The 21,093-nt window shown below is 37.7% G+C and overlaps 2 protein-coding genes and 1 pseudogene across 9 annotated transcripts in view; all 3 read right to left on the reverse strand.

Moving 5' to 3' along the window:
* The window catches only part of LOC118712813 (glycine N-phenylacetyltransferase), a 56,010-nt gene extending 42,792 nt beyond the window's left edge, over positions 1 to 13,218 (reverse strand). The window contains exon 1 of the mRNA XM_036426986.2: positions 13,083 to 13,218. The gene's annotated coding sequence lies outside the window, so the exon portion shown is untranslated. The remainder of the gene's footprint in view (positions 1 to 13,082) is intronic.
* On the reverse strand, positions 1,568 to 20,799 carry LOC118712811 (glycine N-phenylacetyltransferase-like). Of its 8 annotated transcripts, none has more exons than XM_036426980.2 (6): positions 20,694 to 20,790; positions 18,487 to 18,582; positions 6,213 to 6,320; positions 5,266 to 5,392; positions 4,071 to 4,242; positions 1,568 to 2,402 (listed from the first exon to the last, which is right to left on the reverse strand). In XM_036426980.2, exons 2-6 carry the CDS (start codon positions 18,562 to 18,564, stop codon positions 2,000 to 2,002), a joined length of 888 nt encoding a protein of 295 aa, XP_036282873.1. In that variant the 5' UTR covers positions 18,565 to 18,582; positions 20,694 to 20,790; the 3' UTR covers positions 1,568 to 1,999. The 8 variants fall into 8 exon arrangements, 6 of the variants coding, with proteins under 6 accessions (XP_036282873.1, XP_045433430.1, XP_045433431.1 ...); XM_045577474.1 differs by lacking the exons at positions 18,487 to 18,582; positions 20,694 to 20,790 and adding exons at positions 9,322 to 9,417; positions 14,873 to 14,999; XM_045577475.1 differs by lacking the exons at positions 18,487 to 18,582; positions 20,694 to 20,790 and adding exons at positions 9,322 to 9,417; positions 13,849 to 13,866.
* LOC118713005 lies at positions 10,029 to 11,293 on the reverse strand (annotated as a pseudogene).
* Positions 20,800 to 21,093: the final 294 nt, after the last annotated feature.

Consider the following 21,093-nt stretch of genomic DNA (forward strand, 5'->3'; position numbering starts at 1 on the left):
TTAATTCCTTTACCTTTTTTACCCAGCTTCCCTACTGCCTTTCTTCTAACAGCTACGAGTCTATTTCTATTTTGTTGGTTATTTTATTTTGTTCATTAGAATACACCTTTAAATGGAATCTTATATTTGTTTTCTCTAATTGAACTATTTTACTTTCAATAATATTCTCCAGGTACATTCATGCAATTGCAAAAGATAAGATTTCTTTCCTTTTTTATGGCTGAGTAATATTGTATTATGTGACACAGGGTTTTTTTATCCACTCATCTCCTAATGGGCACTTGAGCTGCTTTCAAATTTGGCTATTGTAAATAATGCTACAATAAAAAGAGAGATGCACATATTCTTTCAAATTAGTGTTTCAGAAAATGTATGCACCTTTATATTTATAGTAGCACAATTTACAACAGCTAAGATCAGTAGATGCCCATCTATAAATGAGTGGATAGAAAAGCCCTGGTATATTTATATCATGAATAACTATGTAGCAGTAAAAAAGAAGAATTTCTTACTTTTTGAGATAGCATGGAGGGACCTGCACAGTATCATGTTAAGTAAAAATAAGTCAGTCAGAAAAATACAAGTATCACATATCTCACTCATATGTAAAATCTAACAAAATAAACTGATGAATGGAGTGGATCCAGAGATATAGAAGCATAAAATAGAGTGCAGAATTTGGAGGGAAGGAGGGAGAATATAGGTGGGGGGGGGGGAGTAATTAACTGAAGATCTTGTATGCATATATGCAATATGCATAACCCATGGACACAGACAACAGGTTGGTGAGGGGTAGTGGCAGGCTAGATGGTGTCAATAGGGGAGAAATGAGACATACTGTATATAAGACTTTCAACAATAAAAATTTATTTTTACAAATTTCAGGTTTCTTCAGATAAATTCTTGGAAGTAGAATCTTGGGTCACAAAGCAGATCCATTTTTAATTTTTTGAGCTAACTCCATACTGCTTTTTAAAATGGCTGCATTAATCTATATTCCCTCCAACAGTGCATCAGTGTTCCCCTTTATCCACATCTTAACCAAAATTTGTCATTTATTGATTTATTGATAATAGCCATTCTGACAGGGGTGAGATGATATTCCATTGGGGTTTTAATTTGCATTTCTCTGATGATTAGTAACATTGAGTTACTAATTTAGTTACTAATTAGTAACATTGAGTTACATCTTTTCATAAGTCTAATGGCCATGTTTGTCCTCTTTGAAGAATTGTCTGTTCTGGTCTTTTGCTTATTTCTTAATTGGATTCTTTGAGATTTTGCATTGAGCTTTATAAGTTCTTTACAAATTTTTAACCTCTTATCAGATATATACACAAATAAGTTCTCTTATTCAGTGGGTTGTCTTTACCTTTTGTTGATAATTTCCTTTGTTGTGCAAAAACTTTTAAGTTATATGTAGTCATATTTACTTTTTCTCTTTTGTTTCCCTTGCTCTAGGAGTTATATATATATATATATATCAGAAAACATAATGCTATGAGAAATGTCCAAAATATTACTGCCTATTTTTTCTTCTAGAATTTTTGTGGTTTCAGGTCTAACATTTAGGTCTTTGATCCATTTTGAGTTTATTCTTGTGTGGGATAAAAAAGGTGACCTACTTTCATTTTTTTGCAATGTACCTGTCCAATTTCCCCATTGACAACAATTCACATGGAGATAGGAGTCCAGGAGAAGTGTTAGGGCAGTGTGCAGCTTAATAAAGAGTATCACTGAGATCCACAAGTGTAGGAAACAGAACAAGATCAGGGTTGACTACAGCAACTTCTGTCTATGCCAGGTCTGCTGGACTCAGGGGAAATTCATGAACAGGGACTGTGTCGCTCATCTTGACCACCCACACTGCTTCTACAGAGCTCACAAAACATGAACTGCTTTATTGCTGATCATCATTCCTTTTTTCTTTTCATCCATCCACATGTTTCTCCTGCTGTAAGACCAACTCACTCAATTCTGTCTTGTATTCATGGCTACTTCAAAGAGGCACACATTGCCACTGATTCCAGTCACAGGGCAAGCGGACATGGTGCAGATTATGACTGCATTTCTGAATGATATTGTTGGCTTTGTCTGTATGGTTATATATAGGAAAGCCACGTTTGTCCAAAGCCTGAGTAGTGGCAAACAACATATGGGTTATTAGACCCTGGCCCCGGTACTCAGGAAGAGTGGCCCCCATTCGTATCTCTCCTGTCTGGTCCATTAGGTTCCAGCATACAGGGGTTCCCTCAGGCCCCAGCAGACAGAAGGAGGGGAAGGTCTGGATACAGCGCTTGATGAATCTCTGGCTTCTCTCATTGCCACCGAAATGCCAGAATTTATCCACCAGGGTAGCATGGGTAACATCCAGGGAGGAGAGTTTAAACAACTCTTCATTACTGTTAGAAAAAAAAAGATGAAAATATCACACACATTGTGTAGGATTATATTCATTTTCCCCCAAATTGTCTCTGGATAATGCCTCTATAGCCAGCATGCATGGATGCATAATCTGACTTAGCTGTGTGATCTTTAGCATGTTTTGTGAGCTCTGTAGAAGCAGTGTGGGTGGTCAAGATGACCGACAATGTCTTTCTGTCTCCATTTATTTCTTCATAAAATAGGGATATTAAGAACATCCTTAGTAAAAGTAACTCTGAGAGGGAAGTCCATAGCATTACAGGCCTATCTCAAAAATGTAGAATTAGAAGATGCACACTCAGCCCCAGTTGTGCCTTGACCTTTTACATGACCTGAACAAGTCATTTGTTCATCCAAGCCTGTTTTCTGGCAGGAAATGAGGATAATATCACCTACCTTGTCTACCTCATGGGATGGACAAAAAAAAATCAAATGAGTTGATATATTTGGAGGTATCTTTCAGGTGTAATGTGCAATGCAATGTGAATATAACTTTTCCAGGCATGTTAATAAACACAGGGCCAAGGGGTTGGGCATCTCCAAATCTCATTTCCACCATCACTGCTCAGTTATATTCAGTATTAAACTGGAAGTCAATAGTGGAACACATTATTTGTTTAAATTCTCATTATTAAAAAACTTTTGCTCCACAAATTTATTCCAGCATATTTGTCAAGATTCTAGTCCAGTCTGTGTTCTGTTCTGGTTGTTGAATATCTATCAATGAATAACATAAAGAGGGTGCCTGCTCTTGTAAAATTTGAAATAAAATAGGAAAGGATCAAACAACAGGTAGGTAAATACACAAATAAGCTAATTTCTGATCATAATAAGTGCAATAAAAAATAAAAATTGAGTTATGTGATGAAGAATTATGTGAGAAGGATGTTCTAGAAATAGTGCTCTGAGAAGAACCATCTAAGGAAATTTGAGAGTATGAATGTCACAAAAGAGACAAATATATGACGATCAGAGGGAAGGGCATTTAGGTAGACAAAGAGCATATGCCATGGCTTAAAGGCATGTGTGAGTGTATGAGATCAAGTTGCAGAAGGAAGATAAGAACCACTGGTGATAGCAAGCAAGTCAGACAGGATGATATACAAGAGGTGATGAATTCCAGATCTCACAGGCCCTTGAAGGTCCATAAAGGGCTTTAGCCTTTATTCAAGGTGAGCTGAGAAATATCAATGACTTTAAATGGCTGAATGGACATGATCCATCTTACATGCTAAAAGAATCACTCTGTTCTTTATTATCCATAAATGAGTGAGGTCATGTGGTGTTTCCCTTTCATTGATTGGCTTATTTCATCATAAACTGATGAACCAAAAGATAGATATAGAGACAGTAAAGCAACAAGCAGACTGTCAAATTTCAGTGGGGAGGGGAGGGAGATCTGGGGGAGATAACTGATCAACCAAAGGACTTGTATACATGCATATAAGTACAACCAATGGACATAAAACTTTGGGGAGGGAGGGTAAGTAAGGGAAGGAGGGAGGGGGGTCAAAAAAATCAATAAAATATATTAAAATTTAAAAAAAAGAATCACTCTGGAAGTGAATTGTAGGGAGGCAAGAGTGAATGTAAGAAGGAAAGTAGTCAAAGGTGTGAGTAGTGAGAGCATCTTTTTTCAAACTCACATGGATTTGGGTTTGCCAGTATTAAGAGTAAAGTTGTTTGCCTCTGGCAGGGAAGGGAGCAGTCTTCTGGCTGTCTTGGGCATCATATAGAGGATGCATTGTGATTGCTTGACTTTGACATGTTTAATGGCTGCAAGATTGTGTATATTCTCTTCCAGGCTGGACTGTGAACCTAGTGGGGATAAAGTAAGGAAACAAGTGAGATGCTACAAGAAGTTTCCTAATGGATGTTTGCAGGATTTAAATCCAGGCAATGTTGCTTCTGGTGTTGCCAATGACCATGTGACCTTAGCCATGTCACTGCCTGAGCATGCTTTCTCTAATGCGAAACAGAGGTACTAGAAATCCTGACTCTATGACTGTGAAATCAAAGGAGAAGTGATATAAGAAGGAAAGGGGTATGGGAGGTGCAAGAAGAGACTGGACTAAAATCGTGCACCTATGGATGAGGACAATGGTGTGGGGGGAGGTAAGGGCAAAGGTTGGGGTGAGAACCATCTAGAAAGAAGCTATGGGGGTGGGAGAAACAATTGTAATAATCTGAACAATAAAGATTTATTTAATTAAAAAAATAGTAGCCAAGTTTGCATGGGCACATACAAAATGCCCAGGTATTGGTCTAATATCACATTTGATCCTTACCTTGACCCTATGTTTTACATACTCCTCGTATCCTCATTTTTTTATATCCAAGAAAACTGAATAATGGACAAGTTACATCACTTGTTCAAGATCACAAAGAAACTAACCTGCAGAATAAGGATGCCATCCTAGGGAGCCTGACTCTGGAGGGTATGATCATAACAATTATTCTTGTCACCTGGGATGTGCTTTATGGAACAGGGTGCTATCATTCTTATTCTGGGCATGAAGACCACAAGGGTCGTTCTGCTCTTATACCTAAACACCCTATGGGATCCAGAATATGACTTCAAAAATATAACCTCAGCTAACAAGAAGTTTACTTACTCACAGAACCCTATATGAACTCTATAATTTGCAATGTTTGAATTCTACTGCACTGATGAAAAAGGTGGTGGCAGCTGATACAAGGAATAAATATCGAGTTGAGTGTCTAAGTTTTAGTAGAAGGAATAAATGTAAGAGGTGAATATTCTTGAGATGAAAAGTGACCCACCACGTTTAGACATTAGCTGTCTTAGCAGCTAACACACACCCCAAATTTCTTACTTACTTTGGATCTGTAAATGTTGTTTCCAATTGATGATGTCTGATGTGCCAAGGAATTCTTGACAGTTCTTGGGATCTTTGGAATAGATTTGGTAGGTATTGGTATACTGATCAAAGTCATCTGTCATCTCCTGTTTTATTGAGTAACATGATATAAATCAAACTGATTATAACAAGGGACTGGAATACCTGAGTTTAGGATTTTCATTATACTACTTTATTATTTTATAAACTTATATATTGATATTTTTCTTAACATGCTATCATTATCTGTGTATCATTTACATCATAAGACCACATTATGTATTTAATCAATTATTCAATTTGTGTTTAAGAAAAACTTGCTGAACTGGATATTTATATCTTGCATATTTATATCTTATATCTTAAATACAAGTTTGAATCAACCAAACATGTATTGCTTCAGAAAGAATTTTTCTGTAATTCTGGACTTCTTGGGAGAAATAAAGTGCTCTTATCAAAGGCAAGTTTCCACTGAAAGAGTAAATCTTACTCCATTTTAAAGAGTCTCAGAACAAGTGGATCATGAACATGACAATATGGAAATTGACACAGGCAAGAGAAACAATGCTAAACAAATGCTTAGAATGCACCTTCTGTTCTTGTCAAGCTGTCGAAAATCTATTTATCTCCAAAATCTAGTTTGGGTGAAAAGGTTATCAGGAAGGTTCCTTTCCTCTCTCTCCATACCCTGACATCTAGGCTTTAATCACTTCTTAGCCAGTGCTGCTTCTGTCGCTTGTATGTTCATGAGTGTTTTCATACATTTTCACACCATATTGTAATACCTATACTTTCCTTCAGGCTGTAAACTCCTTGAGGACAAGGACCTGTTCAACATCATTATGATTCATTTCTCTGTTCCTTGGGTCTCCATAGTAGACACATAAAGCAAATAGAAGTGCATGCATTCCACGCATGGTACCTTACCTGCTCCTGAGGGCGGACAACCACTGTATTAAAATCAGGCCACTTGTCCACCAGGGCCTTTAGCTTGAATGGGTTTCCCTGGTTCATGTGGAAGACAGTTCCATAAACCTGTAGCATCATGAGAAAGTGAGAGAGTGGGGGGATGGCCAGTGCCCTGTTTTATAAGAATGAATATTATTTCTATAAAATCAGGTTAAGTAACTGGTAGGGCACCTACTTCAATCAGTCTTCAGGTCCTACTTTATTACTCCAATAGAAATAAATTTTTTTGGTTGAGCCCTGAGGATATTATGTAGTCAAATATCCAGATATATAAAATAAATTAATTAAAAATCATTCACTATCACATTGTAGAATTTTGTGAAATATTTTTTCATTTTATTCCACTCACATAGTCACACCAAATTTTTAAATAATGAAATTACCTATATGTATTTGTTTAACATCTATCCTCCTCCACACACACATACATACACACACTATACAATTATCATATTTTCTTTTCTTTTTTAAAGTTCTTGTCAAAGAATGTGTTTTTATTGATTTTATAGAAAGAGAAAGGGAGAGAAAAACATGGATGTGAGAAGTAACAGCAATTAATTGCCTCCTGTACACACCCAGAATGGGGATTAAACCTGCAACTTCTGTGTGCCCTGATAGGGAATCAATCCCACAACTTTTTAGTGTATGAGTCAATGCTCCAGGCAGCTAAACCATCCATCCAGGGCACAATGGTCATATTTTTGAAAGTGTAGTGATTTCAAAAATCATTCAAGTGAGTCTAGGTCTGTAATCTCATTTAAGCCTGGGAATTAATTGAGAGGTAGTAAGACCTTTGAGTTTATGTAAAATACTTGCTGTAACTCCTGATAATAACTCTTCAAGAAGAATTGGATATTAATTTTATCATATTTTATTGGTAACCCAAGTAAAGATTGAGAAACATCTATCAAAAAGTATACACTTTCTGCTTTTACTCATTTTACATCCAAGAACACTGAGAATCATTGATGTTTAACTTTTGCAATGTTTCCCAGAAAACAGTAAATTGTGGAATCACAACAGTCTGACTCTAGATCCCGCTTTCTCCACGGTTAATCTATCCTATGTTAGTCAGAACAATTAGTGATTTAGATTTATACTAAATGCCTGTGGCTTAAGTCTACAAAAGATTCCCACATTAAGTGAAAGAGAAGCAGGAAAAGTCAGTGATAGGTAATATGTGCTTTTCACAGGCCATAAATTGTGAAAATTATGGGCCTAGTTCTGATAATAATACATCCTTATACAGTATCTTAATACTAAAAGCCCAGGATTGTAACAACCACTCACGATCAAACACTGACCATCCGGAAGTCAGCGCTAGGTTGCCCAGCTGCAGCCTGGTGACCCAGCACTGACTACCCAGGTGGCTAAGACACATAAAGTGAGTCAGTGTCTGATCTTCAGCTTCAGTGGGAGCTGTTGATCAGTGTAATTAACCTCTCTCTTTCTCTGCCTCTTTCTTTCTAATCTTTGTCAGCATCCAGGCTTTTCTTTCTCTCCCAGCCTTCCCCTCTTTGATCAGGCACAGAATAGGATTGGAAATGCTAACTGGCACAGGAACCAATCAGAACCAAAGGTGGGTGCTATGGGGAACCAATGGCTGCCTAGGAGGCAGAGCTTTTGATGCTGACTGGTACAGGAACCAACCAATCAGAACCAAATTGGCCAGTAGAGGAGGATAGTTGGGGGCAACATCAGGCCTGCAGGGGAAGGCCATTGGGGGTGAAATCACGCTGGCAGGGGAGGGCAGTTGAGAGCAACCAGGCCACCAGGGGAGGACAGTTAGGGGTGATCAGGTTGGCAGGCAGAGGCAATTAAGGGCAATCAAGCAGGCAGGCAGGTGAGCAGTTAGGAGCCAGTGGTCCCAGATTGTGAGAGGAGTATCTAACTGCTGGTATAGGCCCAATGTCTGGGGTCAGGCCTGAAATGGCAGTTGGACATCCTGCAACGGGTTCCCAATTGGAGAGGGTGCAGACTGAGTTGAGGGAAACCCCGCTCCATGCAGAAATTTCATACACCAAGTCTCTAGTATCCTTATAATGTCTATTGGGTTTGTAGTAATGTCCCCTATTTCATTCTTAATGTGGGTAATTTGCTTCTTTCTTAATTTCTTGGTTTGTTTATTAATATTTTCAAAGAACAAAATTTTGAAATCATTGATTTTCTTAATTGCTCTTCTGTCCCCACATTCATTGGTTTCACTCTTATCTTTTATAATTTCCTTAATTCTATTTGCTTTGGGATTAATTTACCTTCCTTTTGCTAATTTTTAAGAGAAAACTTGAAAGATTGATTTGAGACCATTATTCTCTTATAGTACAAACACTGAATTTCCCGCTTATCACTGCTTTAGTTGCATCCCTGAACATTAGAGATGTTGTACTTCCATTTTCACACAAATAAAGTATTTTATAGCTTATCTGTGACATTAAAGCATGGTTTATTTAGAAGTGTATTGTATAATTTCTAAATATGTAGATATTTTGCAGATAATGCTTAAGTTTTGTTAAATTTTAAGTTTGATTCCACATTGATTAGGACCTACTTGATATAACTTCTAATCTTTTAAATTTTTTTAAATATGATCTATTTTTGTAAATATTCAATGTACTTTAAAAAGTAATAAGTGAAGAAACCACGATGATGGCGTAGGTAAACACCTGAACTTGCTGTCACGTGCAACCACTTCAACTACGACTAAAAGACAAAATGGATATCATCCAGAACCATGGGAAGGCAGGCTGAGTGGAAATTATACAACTAGAAGAAAAGGGAAAATCACACTGAGAGGAGGAGGTGCAGAAGTTAAGTGCGGAAGTATAGAGGTGCACATGTGTGGAAAAGGGGCAAGCAACTGAGGACACTGTTGTCTTTTTCAATCAGGAGGGAGACACAAGCTCCAGACTGCTCTGAACTCCAGCTCCAGGTGAGACTCTGGGGACCCAGACTCATACGGGGAGAAACTGGACTGTCTGGCATTGAGCCAAAACATGAGGGCGGCTTTCTCCCACCTTTTCCACAGACAGATGCTTGTCCTTTTTCCCTAAGAAGATTCCACTCTCACCTTTAGGGACTCAGGGAGGAATTTCCTCAAAGATTTCTCTAGCATCTGCAGCATTCGTGGGTCTTGTAATTGGAACATCTTGGCAGGTACCTAATTCTAAAGAGGAGATCAAGAAACATCAAGGAATGAGAAGTGCTGGAATACATACAAAGGAACAAAGAAGGCAGTTCTAGCTAATAGTCCGGCCTTTATCCCAGGAATTGCATTGGTGCCCCATTCACTCAACTCTTCACCAACTCAAAGAAAGCATAAGTCTGGCAAAAAAGCACAGGTGCCTCTTTCTTTCTTTCTTTCTTTATTTCTTTCTTTCTTTCTTTCTTTCTTTCTTTCTTTCTTTCTTTCTTTTATGATAGAATAGAAAAGTTTTATTATAGTAACAATAAGCAAATAATTGAAGTAGGAAGGAGAAGCAGTGTGGAATGATCCACCTAGCAGTAAATAATCAAGGTGTGGGGTGATGAATGTGCAGTAGCAATAGTTAATTTTACAAAGAGAGAGAGAGAGAGAGAGAGAGAGAGAGAGAGAGAGAGAGAGAGAGAGAGAGAAGAGAAGAGAAGAGAAGAGAAGAGAAGAGAAGAGAAGAGAAGAGAAGAGAAGAGAACTAGTTATTCAGAAAAGTTGTTACCTTGAGGTTGCTCAAAGACTTTCTACAGAAACATCTCAATATTAGAACATTGTTCTTTTAGCTGTTGAATCTCTGTTTTTTACTCTTTCTGGCATTTCACTTAGTTGAGTTCTGAGAAATCTGTTTTTCAGACAACTCTTTGTTCTTGAGTGGAAAGGTGATAAGGAACTATTTCAGTCTTTCCATAAGAATGTAGTTCAATAAATTTATGGTCATTTAGAAAGAATTCAATAAACATCTCTAGCTATCCATTACCTAATGCAAATAATTTATTTCTTTAACCACATGGGTAAATGATCATTGTCATCCAAAAGGCAAAAATGTGGAGTAGAAGCCACAGTTGGAGATTATGTGCCAATCTAGGAAGACTCTAGAGAATCATTGTCTTTTGGTCTCCTGCATTCCCTTTCTCTGTCTCTAAGAAAGAGTTCATATGATAGGGAGAATCCATACTTTCTACTTTGGAGTTTTGCAAATTGAGAATGTGTCTCATCCCTGTTAAATAAATCAAACAGATATCTACCAATTGCCAATAAGAAACTTTACTAAACACTCCAGTCCTGATAACTTGAAGGACAGAAACAGAGCTCTGACTTCGGGGAATGAGTTATATGGGAAGCAACACTTGAAAATATACAGGAAACAGATTTTCAAAAAGCTTAATTTCTCTTGAATAGAATAAACAAAAAAGGCAAAGTGATCACCATTATTATATCCTTGATTATGTCAAGTATATTAATATCTTGCTTACTCTCAACTTCATCTCTGGCTTCTTGAAGCCTTTTTATATAACAAATCTCCCTTTCTGCCAATTCCCTCTCCATTTCTACCTTTCTTTTTTCTTGCTCCAGTTTATCCTCCAGGTTTCTGATTTTTTTTAAAAAATATATATTTTTTCTCTTACTTTCCTTTATCTCTCTCCAGATCAGCTTTGTATTTTTCTTGTTTCACTTGAACCTATTTCTGAATCTCCTCTTCAGCCCTTTGGTACATCTTATCAGTGGAGAATTCTCCCTCATTCTCCATCACCATGCGCTGGACCAGGTCCAACAGTTGTGCCCTCTGAGCCTCCTGCTTAGCTCCTGTTGCCTTATTGTTGAACTCACAGTGACGACCCCTGAACTGTTCTATCAGATCTTGAATGCCTTTTGGAGCTTCCTTTAAGTAATCATGGAACTCCATGCCATTCAGATCATCTTTCATGATGAATAAGAGAATCATGTATCTCCTAGCTTTGTATCCAAATATTTGACAGCATCTTCTCCATGGCCTTTTTAAAATATATATATATTTTATTAATTTTTTACAGAGAGGAAGGGAGAGGGATAGAGAGTTAGAAACATCCATCAGCTGCCTCCTGCACACCTCCTACTGGGCTTGTGCCAGCAACCAGGGTACATGCCCTTGACAAGAACCAAACCTGTGACCTTTCAGTCCACAGGCCATTGCTCTATCCACTGAGCCAAACCAGTCTCCATGGCCTTTTGTTCTTCGTGTACCCACCCAGAGGGACCACCAGGAGCCCAGCATGAGGCCCCGGGGAGGTCAGGAGGATGCATTTAGCAATCTGCCTTTGCATGTCAGCATCCTGTTCCTCGGTGTTGAAAATGCCAGGTGTGTTCATGACAACAATTTCTCTCCCATTCCACGTGCTGCTTCCTTTCTGACAGACCTTGGTGCTGGATTTTGCTGCATTGCTGGTATTAAATGCTTTCTTTCCAAGGATGCTGTTCCCTGTGGCACTTTTCCCTGATCCAGTCTTACCCACTAAGACAAGTTGCAGTTGTGAATCTCTGGGGTCTTGGTTTCCAATCCCATGGCCAGTCCTGGGTTCACTAAAATTGGCAGAGGTGCAGGAGAAGGTGCAGACTTGTGGAGTCTGGGGAGAGGTTGGGAAGAGGTGGGGATCCAGGAGAAATGGCAGCAAGTCTGGTGCTGAGTCATTAGATGCCTCTTTCTGAAGTTATTTTTTAATGTTTTTAAACTTTAAAAAAAATATTTCTGAAAATATTATTTTGATTTTTAAATCGTATTACATTCCAGTAATTAAGGATTCACAGAGACTAAGAAATATATTCTCTAAGCATGAATGAGCATCCTTTGAGGTTAAGCTTCCATTCATGACAAGCCTGACTTTGCCAATTAGAAGCTATATGACATTAGGCAAGTCACTTTATTCTTCTGTGCCTTGGTTTTCTCCTCTATAAATAACAATGACTATAGAACCTGCACCATAGAGTAATTGAACAGTTAAATAAATCAGAACATGTAAGCTCCTTAGAAGAGTATCTGGGACATAATAATCACTCAATTAATTATTATAATCAGTATTCTCTACATTAGTAGAAGCAAAATTTAACCACATATCATCCAAAAAGTCTATTGAGTGATTCTTTTTCTGCACAAGAATTTCTGATGAAGTTTAAATGTGGGAGAATCTATGAAATCTGACACATGGTAATTAAGGAATGACCTATCATTACTTTACTACTCTAAGACCCATTCATACAAAGTTTATGATATATATGGTGCCATATGGGAGAAGCTTAAAATTAACATAAAGAAGGTGGAAAAAATGGCATTAATCTGAGATTAAAACTACATTTATTTTTATGCCTTTCAGTTAATAATTAATCTCATCTGAATTGTAGTCCTAGTACCAGAATCTACATTGTCCTTTTGAAGCTCTAAGCAGGGAATGTAATTTTCCTAGACATTATTTATCCAAGGGAAAAAAACCTTAGACTGTTACCAGGAATTTAAAAAAAATAAACATTTGCACGTACAAACTATGCTATATAAATGTCACCTTTGCCAGTATATTCCTCCCCATGGAATGTTACATTTTCTGTTACTTATCTACCAATGGAAAACTCTTAATTTTTTCACATTTATTTACTAATTCAGAGCAAAAGCTTGACTTTAGTCAATCGAAAATTTCTCACAGAACTAGGGTATTGCGTCATACACTCTAGGTTCCTAATACAGATTTCTCAAATGGAATTGCTTTATTTTCCCCTGCAAAATTCCAAAACTTTCATGCACACCCAACAGTAGCATTGTGAATCACTCCCCTACAGAGGGGAAGCAAAGAGAGATGAGGGGTCCCAGAGCAATGATTCTCCCTTGTTCTCACCTGCAAAGCTGTTCTCTCACTCAATCTCTGCAGAGATCCTCAGGGAAAGACAAGGAGCAGCAGATTATTCCAGAAGATGAAATATGTTGTCTGAGTATAGTGATCTTGAAGAGTGTACTTTGATCTCTTTCCTCCCCCACACAGTGAGCTAATTTTTTTAAAAAGAACTTGTGTAGCATGCTGTGGAATCTTCAGGCAGCAGAGTGTGAGATGAAGAACCTCTCCCTGGGTCCTATGTTCAAGGTCATGGCTCTGTCACAAGGTTGTGCCAACACTTTATTGTCTTTTAAACTTCCATTAACTTTTCTGTACCCTCCTCAATATATCCTGTGCATAATCAAGAGGAGACTGAAATTCCAAGGAGGCTCACTCATAAATAGAGAGCAGGCTGACAGCTCTGGTATAGGGGAGGGTATTGAGAGTGTTGGAGCAATTGAGAGGGGGAAAAAAAAACAAACGAGAAAGAGAGAATTCATGGACATGGACAACAGAATGGTGATTGCAACAGTGGAGGGGATGGGTGGAGGTGAAAGAGGGCTTAGAGCAAGCATGTCAATCTCAAAGGATAAAACAGGCCAAATAAACAAGGTTTAAGTTTAAGTGGCCTGCGAAACAACAAAAACTTCAAATTTCATATAAACGTAGGGTGTTTTTTTTTATAGAGACCTGCTCAATACAAAGGGCTGTAATAAGTGAGTAATTGTTAACATAAAATAATAGAACAGTTTAATAAAAATTAATATTTTTTTCTTGAACATTAACTTACCAGACACTGACTAACTGCACAAATTAATAAGCATAATGCAAATAAACCTATTTTTCTTGTTCTCCAAAAGTGAAATATTCCCTGTTGCACACATCAAACAAGTCAGTCCAAGACTAATGATGTGGAATCGGCTGCTAAAATATTCACTGCTTGTATTAGTGGAGAGAAATGGTGTGCCTGGACATAAGGTATGTAAGGTAAATAAATGCAACACAATAATTATAGTAATAAGTCATTAGTGAACATTGTAGTTATTAATAATTATGTATGACAGGATACTGTAAAAATTAAGTTACAAAATTTTTATTAAAACATTACTTATATATCACTAGATAATCAGTGCATGAAATTCATGCACTGGGAGAATCCCTAGTGGCTGCTGGCTGCCAGTTGCTAGCTGTCAGCCAGGTACTCCCTCTTTTCCCCCTGGGCCTGCCCCGCCCCTTTTCCCCTTGGTTGAACTCCCAGACAACTCCCAGTTGAGGGGACAATTTGAATACTATGCTTTTATTATATAGGATTATATTGTCTGGGCTGAAAAAATATTCGTTGTGGGCCTCAGGCTGCAAGTTTGACATGCTTGGCTTAGAGAGTATAAATGATGATTGGAAAAATGAAATAAATTAAAAGGGTCAATTTTTACATTTTTCTTTTTGATTAATGTATGATGCAACTAATATTCATTGGGAAAAAATAAATTATAATATAATCAGGAGGATTAAATATGATCATGTTTTCAGTTTTTCCCACATTAAGTGCTCCAATCACCCACCTACTTTCAGAAAGTGCCCAAATTTCTCTTCATTCATTCATCTATTAAATTTTTCAGTGCCTAAAATGTTGCCTGTTTCAGAGTAGGTGCTAGATGTACATTCTTGAAGTTGAAGTTATTCCTTATCCTTAGGCATATGGCATTACTGAACATAACACAATATGGATATTGAGGTTTGTGTCATATAAGTGGAGAGGACCACAAAGCAATGATTATGTTTTTTGGGGGGAGGAGAGAAGCATGAGCCCTTACCTGGGGAGCTGCCTCCACACCGAACTTCACAGGTGTCCCCAGAGACAAATGAGAATGGAAGACTTCTCCATGATGCAATTACCTCTTAATCCAGGCAGTTAAATAGGATCTAACATAGTGCATTCCAAGAATTGCTGAGTTGAGGCTTATAAAGTGGATATTGCACAGAGCAAATTCTTCTGGTGTCATGAAATCCAGCCCTTCCTCTCTGCGTTCAGGGTGAAGAAGCTGGCTCTGCAAGGTTCAGAGGCTGGCAGTGAACTATAATACCACCACCAAATGCCAAGTTGCTCTTTGCCCCTACAGGCCCTGCCATGCATCTGCAATGTGTATGAGACTGCGAGGCCTGAGACTAGAAGGAGGGTCAGATTGTGTAGACTATTCCTTCTTTCCCTTCCCAGTTTCAAGTACCTGTAATAAGAGCAAGGTAGTAGGAAAGATATGGATAAGATCTGATTTGCAGAATCAGATCTATTTTCTTACATAAATGCAGAACAGAATATCACTTGAATGGTGTTACTAAAGCTTTTAGGATCCTCCTTTTTTTAGTATAAGCTGTGCTCTCTCCACTGCCCATTCCAAGGCTGCAGATAAGCATCCTAAATATTACTCAAGTGGGCTCTTCTTAGTCTCACTTTCATAGAGAAGGAAACTGAGGCTCAACGTGGCTGAGTTAGATAGAATTTAAACCCAGAGCCTCTTCATTCTAACATGCTCACTATCCCACATTAACTCTTGATCTATCATCCTCAGAAAAGAAAGGGGGGATTCATAGAAGTGATCATTTGAATATCAATGCATCTGTGTGAGAAAACAAAGGAGGGAGGTTTGCTACTACCTCTATCTTGTGTCCTCATCATGCTTAGCCTGTTTACCACATTAGTAGAGTTTCATTACAGAGTCAATAAGAGTAACTAATCCAAGGAATGGGGACAGGGTAGCAAAAGTAAAAAGAGAGAAAATGTGAATAGCTTGAGTGCTCCTTCAGTCCATGGACCAATGCAGAACATGTTTGCATTTTTTTTTATGCTCTATTTTAGGAGTTCTGTCCCTCCTTGTGCTGGGAACCAATCCCAGCCTGTAATAATTACAAGAGTTTAATCAAAAGGTTGGTGAAGCTTAGCCACTTATGTAGTTTACCTGTTGGAACTGGCTGAACGGCCTTTCTCCAAACCTGAATAGGATTGTCTACTGCCAGACAACTCTTAAATCTGCATGTTATTACCTCCTGTTGGCCAAACATCTGAACAGCTATAAGCTATTCCCCAATCTGACAATGCTTCTGTAAACCCTACCCTTTGAAGTATATTATGTCCACCTTGCCTTAAGACAAATTGTGTTAATAAATAGCACAATGAGGTCTCTTTAAAACATTTTTTTAATCTTCACACAAGAATATTTTTTCATTGATTTTTATTACTTTTATTTTTTAAATAAATCTTTATTGTTCAGATTACTACAGGTGTTCCTCTTTTTCCCTCCCATACCCTCTCTCCACCTGATTCCCGACCCCACCCAATGCCCTTACCCCTTGCCACTGTCTTCATCTATATGTGTAAGACTTTTATCCAATCTCTTTAATCAGATAGTCCAGCTTCTTTCCAGGAACTGGATTTCAGAGAAATCAGGAGTTTGTCTCCCTTCAGGTTGAAGAAAGCAACACCCACCGCCAGTCCAGTTCGCACGCACCCCCCATACATCGGCTTTTCAGCACTTGTGCACTGAATGCTCTTTTCTCTTTCCTTTTAGTTATAGAACTTCCACTCAGCCAGCCCTCCAGTGGCTCTGGGTGATAGACGTTTTGTCTTTTAGTTGTAGTTTTGAAATTGTTGTGCAAGACAGCAGTTTAGGTGTTTACTACGCCACCATCTTGGGTACTCTTGGCCCTGCAGGCAGATGTGTAGAGGGTACACTGGGCAGTTTGATTGGGGGTTCTTCCTTGTCACCCACATGTAATAACTTCCGAGCCAATTCCTTCTGTTCTAGGTCCTCTAGGTCCTCCAACAGTTCATCCTCATTCACATCATCTGCAAAGCCCATAGGCTGAGAAATGGCAACAGAAATCTGCTGGGCCACCTCCTGTTGTTCGGCCACCAGTTCATCCACATTGTCAATATCCCTCTCTTATTTTTGGTCCCATGCTTCTTGTCTGTGTGTAGCTCCTATTGAATCTTCTGTTCTGGAAACTCCTGTTTCTTGATCAGTATCATCTTTGTTTCCTTCAGTTTCTATATAGCCTCTTCAGGGGTTTGTCCCTTTTCCTCCTTCCCCCTCCTAAGAGTCAGCTGAGACCACTCATTGCCCCTGCCTCTTCTGCCTCAGCCCCACAGTGTCCTGCACACTTCCGCCTTGCTTCTGGGAGAGTGCATCTATCCTTTTCATTGATTTTTAGAGAGTTAAAGAGAGAGGGAAAGACAGAAATATCAATGTGAGAGAAACACATCCATTGGTTGCCTCCTGCACATGCCCTGGGCCTGGACTGGGAAGGAGCCTGCCACAGAGGAATGTGCCCTGGACCAGAATCAAACCAGGGACCTTCAGTCTGCTAGCTAGGGCTCTTTTAAATTTTAATTCCATGTAATACAAGGACATACTTGATATGACTTCAATTCTTTTTAAAAAATTTAAATATGGTCTATTTTGATAAATGTTCAATATGCTTTTTAAAATAATATGCATTTTGCTATTGTTGAGAAAAATATTATGTAAATGTCAGTTTGTTCAAGTTGGCTTATATTATTGCTCAGCTCTTCTATATCCTTACAGGTTTTATATATAGCCTATAAATTATTGAGAGAGAAGTGTTGGGGTCTTAAATTATATCTGTGGGTTTATCTATTTCTTCTTTCAGTTCCATCAGTTTTTACTTCATGTACTTTGAGCCTCTGTTGTTATGTGTAGACATGTTAGCATTTTTTTGTTGTTGTTGCTCTTTTTGGTGAATTGATACTTCGATCATAATACAATGGCACTTTTTATCCCTGGTGATATTCTAGCCCTTTTCCAAAATATATTATTGCAATATATATATATATATATATATATAAAACAAAAACAAAAACAAAAAAACAAGAATATCTCTATGGAAAAGATCATTGTTCTATTTCTAAACCTAAATATCTGTATAATCTCAAATTAGATATAATCCATTTGGTTTTAATAAAATAAAAATAGACCCATTATAAATTTCAAAGAATCATAATGTTTAAATTTTCAGCACTCACTTGATTATTTAGAAAGAATAATTTAGATAGCAATGTGTTAGTTACAGTCAACTTTTAAATTCTGGAAACACTTCTATTGCTATCTGACATAATTCTTAAAAGACACAAAGGAATGGTCTTGGGTCATCACACAGTAAAGACCATAGTGGGTTTATATCATAGCATTGCCACTCACTACATCTGTGATCTTGGTCAAGTCATATAACTGCCAGATCCTCTTAGGTTACATGGATATAATAGACTTGCCTGGCAACAAGATGATGTGAACTATGTGAGATGCAAGATGAGTGAGTGACTGGCACAGAACAGGGGCTCGGTGAGTGCTAATTCTCTTTCCCACGTTTTTCATAGACAGTCCCTATTCCTTTTGCCCTAAGAGGTTGCACTCACCTTTAGAGACTCAGGGAGGCATTTCCTCAAGGATTTCTCTAGCATCTGCAGCAGTTGTGGGCCTTGTAATTGGAACATCTTGGCAGGGACCTTATCCTAAAGAGGGGATCAAGAAACATCAAGGAATGAGAAGTGCTAGATAGCATACTGAGACCCAATACAGACCCAATAGGTAGTTCTAGCTTATCGTCTGGCCTTTATCCCAGCCATTTCATTGATGCCCATTCACTACACTCCTCACTAACTCTAAGGAAGGATAAGTCTGGCAGAAGGCACAGGTGCTACTTTCTAAAATTATTTTTTCATATATTTTATTCTTTAAAAAAATATTTCTAAATTTTCATTTTAATTTTTATATTCTCCAAAATTCCAATAATAAAGGATTTACTGAGATTAACAACTATATTCTCTAAGCATCAATGAGTGCCCTTTGAGATTAACTTTTATTCATGACAAGCCTCATTTGCCAATTAGAAGCTATATGCCTTTGGGCAATTTACTTTAACTCTTCTGTGCCTTGGTTTTCTCTTCTATAAATGACAATGACTATAGCAACTGTCCCATAGAGTAGCTGAACAATTAAATAAATCAATATATGTAAGGTACTTAGAACAGTGCCTGGGACATAGTAAGCACTCAATTAATTATTATAATTATTAGTATCCTGTTTATTATCATTAGTAGAAGCAACAGTTTCTACACTGTCATCCAAAATGTTTATTGAATGACTAACTATATGCAGTCTGGCTCATGGTAAGTGAGACATTTAATTTTACATCTAAATAGTACTCAGTATGTGTCAACCATTTTTATTATTACTATCACTTTAACTTAAATAAAGCCTATATTTTCTTGCTTCTAGAGCAAAAAATAAAAAATAAAGAAATATATAAAAGAATGCTTATATAGAAGAAAAACAAGTGCTGTAGTAAAATGTTTTCCAAATTCAACTATGTGTTAAAGACATCTGAAAAAATGTTTAAAATTATTGAATCCCCCCAAAAAATTATTTAATCCTGTTTCTAATATTTTGTTATTTAGAACATTTTATGTGAAATGAGGTCTAAATTACATATTTAATTTTTTTCAGACTATTTTTATTGTTTGTTGTTCAGCTTAATCTTACCTAATAATAGACAAACATGTAAAATGACTGTACCTCCACTATGCCACCAGCCAGTCAGGAGTGATATGCAAATTAGCCCAATAAAAATGGTGGTTAATTTGCATACACAGGCGCCCAGTGATGGGAGCAGGACACTTGTGTCATTGCCATGGCGACAATGCAGGTTTTCTGCCCCACCTCCAGTCTCTCAGGGCCTCTGGGCAGTGTGGGAAAGTGGAGCTGGAGCAGAAAGAGGTGGCTCCCAGAATGAAAAGACATGGCTCCTGGAGCAGAAAGAGGCAGCTCTGGGGCCTGAGGGGAAAGGGGCTGGGCCGGAGTGGAAAGGTGGTGCTGGCAGCAAGGGAAAGAAAAGCCCATCTAGCATGAATCTTCATGCATCAGGCTTCTAGTTGAGATATACTTTACATACAATACTAACTTTAAGTGTATAATACCAACTTTAAGCCGACACTTTATGAGTTTTAATATATATATATATATATATATATATTTGTGTAACTAGCACCATAATAACATTTGGTCAATTTGGATACCTTATGTCCCTTGCAATTCATATTTCTCTTACTTCCAGTTCCTAACAATCATTAATTTGATTTTCTTTACATAATATCAAATATAAGAAATTAGTTAGTATGAATCTTTTTTAGTCTATGCTCCAATAGTAAAAATGTCTTTGAGAATAGTTCAAATTGTTATATATATAGTTCATTTCCTTATATTGCTTAATAGTATTTCCTTGCAAGGATCTACCAAAATTTGCTTATCTGGTCACTTGTTGAAAAACATTTGTGTTGTTTCTCATATTTAATGATTATAACTAAAGCTGCTATGAACATTCATGTAAAATATTTGAACTTAAATTTTTGTTCCTTTTAGGGAAATGCATAGAAGTGCATATGTATAGTCACACGTATGTTGAACTTCAAAGGAAACTGCCAAAGTGTTTTCCTAAAGTGGCTGCACTAGTTTATGTTCCCATAGCAGTGGAGGGGCTTTCCATGTGCTCCATATCCCCTCCAACACTTGTCTCATGCAGCCATATTCAGAATAATTATATAGCAGTTAAAATCTTCAACAATACCCTTCAAATAATTAAAGCAAAAAGACTTGTAGAGCTAATTCTCAAAGCCAGCCAAAAGGCTGAGGTCAAAGTGTATTTCAATAGATGCAGTTCTCTGGCTGGTACATTCCTGAAATGGCTGACTGCAGGGAACCAGCCTTTCCCAATCTGACCTAAGACACATGGATGTCCTCCTTGTTTACTTCTAATAGAGCTAGATGCTGATGTTCTAAATTCTCATTGTTTGTCTCATGAATGATTAGCTAACTGTGAATCCCCACTGACATTTCAGAACAAACTGCTTGTTAACCAAACTTGAGTTCAGTTTCTCTCCTTCCCCTCGACTGAGTCAGCATATAACCGCATTCTTAGTCCCTACCAAGAAGAGGCTGAACTCGGTAAAACATTCTCTGAGCTGTAT

This window comes from Pipistrellus kuhlii, unplaced genomic scaffold (genome assembly GCF_014108245.1).
Source record: "Pipistrellus kuhlii isolate mPipKuh1 unplaced genomic scaffold, mPipKuh1.p scaffold_m20_p_9, whole genome shotgun sequence".
Lineage (NCBI taxonomy): Eukaryota > Metazoa > Chordata > Mammalia > Chiroptera > Vespertilionidae > Pipistrellus > Pipistrellus kuhlii.